This window comes from Arachis hypogaea, chromosome 17, assembly GCF_003086295.3.
Source record: "Arachis hypogaea cultivar Tifrunner chromosome 17, arahy.Tifrunner.gnm2.J5K5, whole genome shotgun sequence".
Taxonomy (NCBI): Eukaryota; Viridiplantae; Streptophyta; class Magnoliopsida; order Fabales; family Fabaceae; genus Arachis; species Arachis hypogaea.
This window is the reverse complement of record NC_092052.1, coordinates 67214935-67223854: the sequence shown is the minus strand read 5'-3', so window position 1 is coordinate 67223854 and position 8920 is coordinate 67214935. Positions and strand designations below refer to the sequence as shown.

At 39.9% G+C, this 8920-nt stretch overlaps 1 protein-coding gene across 1 annotated transcript; it reads left to right on the top strand.

The window, feature by feature from the left end:
* Positions 1–249: 249 nt before the first annotated feature.
* On the top strand, positions 250–8281 carry LOC140180619 (uncharacterized). The gene is made up of 4 exons (XM_072221872.1): positions 250–1354; positions 1772–2172; positions 2254–2691; positions 8228–8281. The coding sequence occupies exons 1-4, from the start codon at positions 250–252 to the stop codon at positions 8279–8281; spliced, it is 1998 nt and encodes a 665-aa protein (XP_072077973.1).
* The last annotated feature ends 639 nt before the right edge of the window (positions 8282–8920 follow it).

The window sequence follows — 8920 nt, the reverse complement described above, 5'->3', positions numbered from 1 at the left end:
ATCACCTGGGATACCTTTCAGGAGGAATTCTACAAGAAGTATTTCCCAAACTCTACTAGGACGGCCAAGGAACTAGAGCTACTGCAGTTGAAGCAGGGTACGATGTCTGTATCTGAGTAGACAGACAAGTTTAAGGAGTTGTTTAGATTCTCCTGCAAGTGTGAAGGAGCTCCGGGGGACTTTGAGGAGTAGAAATGTATCAATTACAAAGGAGGGCTCCGAAGTGATATCTACAGTTCAGAAGGGCCTATGGAAATCAGGACTTTCTCCGAGTTTGTTAATAAAAGCAGATTTGCCGAAGAGTGTGTGAAGAAGGCATCTGCAGAAAGAGGAAGCCAGAGGGGATCATTCCCACTTAGCCGAGGAAAGAGTTTTGCTCCTAGAGGTCCGCCCTTCAAACGAGGAGGTTTTGCGCCACAGAGGACTCAGGGTCAGAATAACTTCAGAAGGCCCAACAAAAACAATAATGCTTCAGGGAGAGGATTTGGGAAGCAGCCCATGAATGAGCAAGCTTGCACTAGGTGTGGGAGTTACCATCTTGGTGCTCCGTGCAAGGCCGATTGGGGTTTATGTTACTCATGTAGGAAGCCGGGGCACCGAGCCTCCAACTGTCTAGAGAAGCAGAAACAGGGTACCGGGAGACCACAGCAGCCTGGACGGGTGTTTACTACTTCATCTATAGGGGCCGAGGGGTCTGAGACACTTATCCGAGGTAAATATGAAATAGCGGGTCAAGTTTTAAATGCCTTGTTTGATTCTGGAGCATCACATTCGTTCATTGCATTTGAGAAGGCTAGTGAGCTAGAGTTGAAGATCATAACGTTAGGTTATGACCTGAAGGTGTATAATGCCACCCATGAAGCCATGGTAACTAGGCTTGAATGTCCGCAAGTTTCCTTTAGGGTCAAGCAGCGTGATTTTGTACACAATCTAGTCTGTTTGCCGATGGTAGGTCTTGATCTTATCTTGGGGTTGGACTGGTTGTCCAAGAACCACATTCTACTTGACTGTTCCGCGAAATCAGTGTACTTCATGTCAGAAGATACGGAAGGGACGGTTGTGGTAAATAACTATTACTTGAATTCCATGATAGTGAATTGTTCTGGGGTTGAATGTCAAGGCATTCTGCTGTTAACCACGGGCGTCTCGGGCGATGATGAAAACCTAGAGCAGATTCCGATTGTATGTGAGTTTCCTGAAGTATTTCCTGATGACATTGAGGAATTTCCGCCTCATCGAGTGGTTGAATTTGCGATCGAATTGGTGCCAGAAACAGGGCCAATCTCGATTGCTCCTTATAGGATGTCACCACTGGAGATGGGCGAGCTGAAATCTCAACTTGAGGATCTTCTGGGTAAGAATTTTATCCGACCGAGTGTTTCTCCGTGGGGAGCACCGGTGTTATTGGTGAAGAAGAAAGACGGAAGTATGCGGCTTTGTGTGGATTATCGGCAACTGAACAAGGTCACGATAAATAATAAGTATCCACTACCAAGGATTGACGACCTCATGGATCAGTTACAAGGAGCCGGAGTGTTCTCCAAGATTGATTTGCGATCCGGTTATCACCAGATAAGGGTGAGAGATGAGGATGTTCCTAAGACGGCTTTCAGGACTCGTTATGGTCACTACGAGTACACTGTAATGTCTTTCGGATTGACAAACGCTCCTGCAGTGTTTATGGATTATATGAATAGGATCCTCCGTCCGTTTCTGGATAAATTCATTGTTGTCTTCGTTGATGACATACTGGTTTATTCCAAGACTGAAGAGGATCATGCAGAGCATTTGAGGATTGTGTTGCAGATACTAAAAGAGAAGAAACTCTATGTGAAACTATCTAAATGCGAGTTCTGGAAACGTGAGGTGAAGTTCTTGGGTCACGTAGTGAGTAAAAAGGGTATATCAGTAGATCCTGCCAAAGTGAAAGCAGTGATGGAGTGGAAGCGACCGACCTCGGTTACCGAGATAAGGAGTTTTTTGGGTTTAGCTGGCTACTATAGGAGATTCATCATGGGATTCTCACAATTGGCTTTGCCATTGACGAAGTTAACCCGCAAGGATGCACTGTTTGTTTGGACTTCCGAGTGTGAGGAGAGTTTCCAAGCGTTGAAGCAGAAGTTAACTACTGCGCCTGTGTTGGTATTACCTGAACTGAATGAACCATTTGAGGTGTATTGTGATGCCTCACTAAAGGGTCTAGGGTGCGTGCTGATGCAACACCGGAATGTGGTGGCGTATGCCTCACGGCAGTTGAGACCTCACGAAGTTAACTACCCAACGCACGACCTGGAACTCGCTGCAGTTGTGTTTGCATTAAAGGTGTGGAGACATTACCTCTATGGAGTTAAATTCCAAGTTTTCTCTGATCACAAGAGCTTGAAATGCCTTTTTGACCAGAAAGAACTTAATATGAGGCAGAGGAGGTGGATGGAGTTACTAAAGGATTACGACTTTGAGTTGAGTTACCATCCGGGGAAGGCAAATGTCGTAGCGGATGCGCTAAGTCAAAAATCGTTGTATGCTTCTTGGATGATGCTTCGAGAAGAGGAGTTGCTCAACGCATTCGAGAGTCTAAACATCGGCACTCAAGAAGTGGCTGGAATTCTGTGTTTGAGTCAACTGCAGATCTCAAGTGATTTTAGATCCGAACTCCTGAAGGCTCATCAAAACGATGATGCGTTATCGAAGGTGTTTGATGGCGAGAATCGTCGTCGGTCTAGATTTTCTTCTTTTAGAAAGGAATTACTTCGTTGTAAGCATAGCTCCAAACCAACAAACAACTCTTACATCAAATTAAAATTTAGGTTTGTTGTCACAAATAACTAACCCAAATGAAAATTAACCGAAGTATTTGGACTCCGGGTCATCTCCCTAGAAAAATAATGTAATGCTTAGTTTTTGGCTATGAAGGGGTAAAAGGGGGATTTTGGTTCATGAGAGGGCAAGAGAAATAGAATTAACAATCAAATAAAGAGAGCAAAATAAAGAACTCTTGGCTAAGATTTGGGTAATTGAGATCACTATCCTTGTCAACAAACCGAATATTGATAATCATGAGAGGCCAACCTATTAAGTCTACTTCCCAAAAGCTTTAAGTACGTAACATTTACTCCTAAGCTTGAAGTACGTCAAATAGATTTGATCACATCCACCCTTAAGTCCTAACCTACCTACTAATTAACTTAGTAGTGGGTTAGCATCAATGGGTGTCAAATTGATCACCATGGGTTCTCAAATCACCAAATCCATCATACCCAATGACTCAAGTTTACCCAATTCCCTTGCCTTAGGCCAAGAGTTGACAAAACTACTCAAAAATTAAAGAGAGCATTTCATCAAACACATAGAGTGCAATAAAAGTAAGCATCATAAATTGCAAGAATAATAAAATCTAACAGCTATTAAGTGCAAGAAAAGTAAGATCACAACTCAATTCATGAATAAAAAGAACATCAATGCTAAATTGCATTAAAAACAAATTAAATCCAACATGAGTTCATCATCACAAAAGAGAGTAAAACGAGAAATTAGCATCACAATTAAGAGAACCAAGATGTAGGAATGAGAAATTATAAAAGAAACTAGATGAGATCAAGTAATTGAACTTGAATTTAAGATAATCTACCCTAATCCTAACCTAATTCTAGAGAGAAGAGGGAGCTTCTCTCTCTAGAAAACTAACTAAAGGCTCATGTTGGCTAAACTAATTGCTCCCCCCTTTGCTTGGACTTCAATTCTGCATGAAATACACTCAGAAACAAGTTGGACTTGGGCCTGGGCAGCTCAGAAATTGCCCCCCAGCGTTTTGCCTTCAAGTGGGCCATGTAAGAGTATTGGCGCGTGCGCGCCATGTGCGCGTGCGCGCCATGTGCGCGTGCGCATCGATTGGCAATTTCTTCATCCGCACGGAAGCGGCATGTACGCGTGCGCGTCCATGGGCGAGATCACTTTTGCGCGTGCGCGCCTTGTGCGCGTGTGCGCCCTTTGATGCACTCCCAATCTTTGTTTCTTCATGCATTCTCCCCTTTGTATGCTTTTCTACTCACTTCTCCCATCCAATACTTGCCTTATAACCTGAAATTACTCAACACACACATCAAGGCATCGAATGGAATTAAAATGAATCAAAATCACCAATTTGGGGTCTAAAAAGCATGTTTTTACACTTAAGCGAAATTCAAGGGAGAATTACAAAACCATGCTATTTCATTGAATAAATGTGGAAAAAGGTGATAAAATCCCCCAAAATAAGCACAAGATAAATCACGAAATCGGTGTTTATCAAATCTCCCCACACTTAAACTAAGCATGTCCTCATGCTAAAATCAAGAAGAAGCAAAGGGTATTAACATTTATTCAATGCGACTACTAAATACAATCTCTCTATATGCAATCTATTTACATGATGCAATGGCTTAGTCAAAATAAATCAATCTCTAAGAATACACATACAAGCACAAGGGCTAAAGCCACAGCAGTCAAATAAATCCCAAAATTGAATTTAATTATTAAAAAGATTTTACAAACTTGCAAGAAAAGAGATGATCATGGGTGGAAACATGTAATTGGGCGATCGAACCCTCACCGGATGTGTATCCGCTCTAGTCACTCAAGTGTATGGGGTTAATTCACTCAATTCTCCCCTAATCATGTTTTCTAAGATTTGTTTTTCATCTAACAATCAACAATTATTTCATGCATGCATACAATTATTTCATGCATGCATTCTCTTTTTTATCAGCACCCATATGCATTGACTTTTATTGAACCTTGCTTTGGGGTATTTTGTCCCCTTTTTATTGCTTTTCTTTTTCTTTTTTTTTCCTATTTTTTTCTTTATATATATATATTTTTTTTTCTTTTTGTTTTTCTCATTTTTTTTCAAACTAAAATATATACAAGAACATCAATGCATATGGTTTGCACATGATTAATACATGAGTATGTACCCAATTCCCAAGATTCTCAACACAAATACAAAAACACACTTTTATCTCTACCCAATGTTCCTAACTCTCCCAAAATCAAATGATAAACACTCTCACTAGCCTAAGCTAATCAAAGATCCAAATTAAGGGATATTTATTGTTTTTCACTTAGGCTTGTAATGTGCTACAATTAAGAACAAATGGGTTAAGCATAGACTCAAATTGGTTATCAATGGAAGATAAAAGGTAGGCTTATTTGGGTAAGTGAGCTATTTGAACAATGGCCTCAATCATATAAATGCAGTATATACAAAGTAATGGACATAAAGAATAAAAAAAATCAAAGATTACAATCATAAAAAGAGAATAATGCACACAAGAATGAAAGTAAGTGGTTATGTATGATGTGACCACACAATTAGGCTCAAATCTCATATGCTTGTATTTTTAGCTCAAAAATCATGTTGCACAAAGTATATAATTCAAGCAAGTTCTAAAAAAAAGTTTTTTTTTCAATTGGGGTGCTCTATAGATAAAATCCTTGGAAAATATCATGATTTTGACTAAGCTTAATATATACATATGCAATGCGACCAAAAATCCTAAAAGACCTAAAAATGAAATGCAAAAGTGTTGGGATTAGAAACTTGTCACCCAAAAATGCCGAGCGGTCGGACGACCTCCGCACACTTAAAAGTTTGCACTGTCCTCGATGCATCCAAAGATGAACAAGGGGGTTCGGCGACTTTCCTAGTTGCTACCTTCAGTTGGTAGGTCAACCGATGCTGCATGTTCTTCTTCTGCTTCTATTTTTGCTTATGATGATTCATCCTGAACATAGGAAACAGGAGATAATAAGACAAGTAAATGCACAAGCAAGGAAGCATGGATTGTTGGAATGAGGTAAATCACTAGAATTGAGTGAGTGAATTAGTGTGACATTAATGAAAAATAAGTGTGTGGGTCCTAACTTGCACGCGGTTTAGAACTCATACCCTAGTATTTAAAAATCATGTCACAATTATACAAAAGAAAACATTTACTTCACTCATTCTAGTGTGCTTGAGATACTTTAAAAGACTTGTAGATTAAGTCAACCACACAAGTAGTGAAGAGGCATGAAAGCATTCAAGCAATTAATCAAGCAATTGTGAAATTGGATAATGCATGGACATTGATTGATGTGTAGGTAGACTTAGTGAACAAAATGGTATATAAAACTCACACAATAATCAATGACACATATTGAAGTTGTTGCAACACCTAAGTGACATAGAGGTGAAACACATGGATGCTATGGAACTTAGGAAAAAGAAGATAGAAGTGGAAATCAATCACATAGCAAGCATGGCCCACAAAGATTTACAAAGCTCAAAAATATGTCACTAGGTAAGCTTTGATCCAATTTCACAATTCTACAATCTCAATGCATGAAATAAGTGATGTGAATAAGGGTAAACCATAAACAAGCATCACCTAAAAAAAATGCAATGATAATATACTATTGCCTAACAATATATGATGAATGCATGGTGGCCAAAACATGCAATTCAAAAGATTTTAGTCAACTGCAATGACAATATACTATTGCCTAACAATATATGATGAATTCTGTGTTTGAGTCAACTGCAGATCTCAAGTGATTTTAGATCCGAACTCCTGAAGGCTCATCAAAACGATGATGCGTTATCGAAGGTGTTTGATGGCGAGAATCGTCGTCGGTCTAGATTTTCTTCTTGTAGAAAGGAATTACTTCATTGTAAGCATAGCTCCAAACTAACAAACAACTCTCACATCAAATTAAAATTTAGGTTTGTTGTCACAAATAACTAACCCCAATGAAAATTAACCGAAGTATTTGGACTCCGGGTCATCTCCCTAAGAAAACAATGTAATGCTTAGTTTTTGGCTATGAAGGGGTAAAAGGGAGATTTTGGTTCATGAGAGGGCAAGAGAAATAGAATTAGCAAGCGAATAAAGAGAGCAAAATAAAGAACTCTTGGCTAAGATTTAGGTAATTGAGATCAATATCCTTGTCAACAAACCAAATATTGATAATCATGAGAGGCCAACCTATTAAGTCTACTTCCCAAAAGCTTTAAGTACGTAACGTTTACTCCTAAGCTTGAAGTACATCAAATAGATTTGATCACATCCACCCTTAAGTTCTAACCTACCTACTAATTAACTTAGTAGTGGGTTAGTGTCAATGGGTGTCAAATTGATCACCATGGGTTCTCAAATCACCAAATCCATCATACCCAATGACTCAAGTTTACCCAATTCCCTTGGTTTAGGCCAAGAGTAGACAAAACTACTCAAAAATTAAAGAGAGCATTTCATCAAACACATAGAGTGCAATAAAAGTAAGCATCATAAATTGCAAGAATAATAAAATCTAACAACTATTAAGTGCAAGAAAAGTAAGATCACAACTCAATTCATCAATAAAAAGAACATCAATGCTAAATTGCATTAAAAATAAATCAAGTCCAACATGAGTTCATCATCACAAAAGAGAGCAAAACGAGAAATTAGCATCACAATTAAGAAAACCAAGATGTAGAAATGAGAAATTATAAAAGAAACAAGATGAGATCAAGTAATTGAACTTGAATTTAAGATAATCTACCCTAATCCTAACCTAATTCTAGAGAGAAGAGGGAGCTTCTCTCTCTAGAAAACTAACTAAAGGCTCATGTTAGCTAAACTAATTGCTCCCCTCTTTGCTTGGACTTCAATTCTGCATGAAATACACTCAGAAACAAGTTTGACTTGGGCCTGGGCAGCTCAAAAATTGCCCCCAGCATTTTGCCTTTAAGTGGGCCATGTAAGAGTATTGGCGCGTGCGCGCCATGTGCGCGTTCGCGTCGATTGGCAATTTCTTCATCCGCGCGGAAGCGGCATGTACGCGTGCGCGTCCATGGGTGAGATCACTTTTGCGCGTGCGCGCCTTGTGCGCGTGTGCGCCCTTTGATGCACTCCCAATCTTTGTTTCTTCATGCATTCTCCCCTTTGTATGCTTTTCTACTCACTTCTCCCATCCAATACTTGCCTTATAACCTGAAATTACTCAACACACACATCAAGGCATTGAATGGAATTAAAATGAATCAAAATCACCAATTTGGGGTCTAAAAAGCATATTTTTACACCTAAGCGAAATTCAAGGGAGAATTACAAAACCATGCTATTTCATTGAATAAATGTGGAAAAAGGTGATAAAATCCCCCAAAATAAGCACAAGACAAATCACGAAATCGGGGTTTATCAGTGTTGCTGGCTATTGAACAAAGAAAGCAGTTGAGAGTGTCCGGGGACCAAGATGGATTATGGAGGTTCAAGAGTAGGATCATTGTGCCGGATGTAGGGACTTTGCGGCAGGATGTATTGAAGGAAGCGCACAAAAGCGGATTTTCAATCCACCCTGGGAGTACCAAGATGTATAATGATCTAAAGGCTATGTTCTGGTGGCCTGGTATGAAGAATGATGTGGCGGAATACGTCTCGAAGTGGTTAACTTGCCAAAAGGTGAAGATCAAACATCAGAGACCTTCCGGGACGTTACAACCCTTGGAGATTCTGCAATGGAAGTGGGAGAGCATTGTAATGGACTTTGTGCCGGGGTTGCCGAGAACTTGAACTGATTTCGATGCTGTCTAGGTGATTATGGACCGGCTGATAAAGTCGGCTCACTTTCTACCCATTCGGATGAACTATACTCTTGAGGAGTTGGCGCGTTTGTACATAAAAGAGATTGTGAGACTTCATGGTGTGCCTATGCCTATAGTTTCTGACAGAGATTCCCGTTTCACTTCAAGGTTCTGGGGTGCATTTTAGAAAGCTTTTGGAACCCATTTGAGCTTAAGTACTGCTTACCATCCCCAAATAGATGGTCAATCTAAGAGGACAATCGAAACCCTAGAGGACATGTTGAGGGCTTATGTTTTGGACCAGCCGGCGAGCTGGGATCGGTACATGCCGCTAGT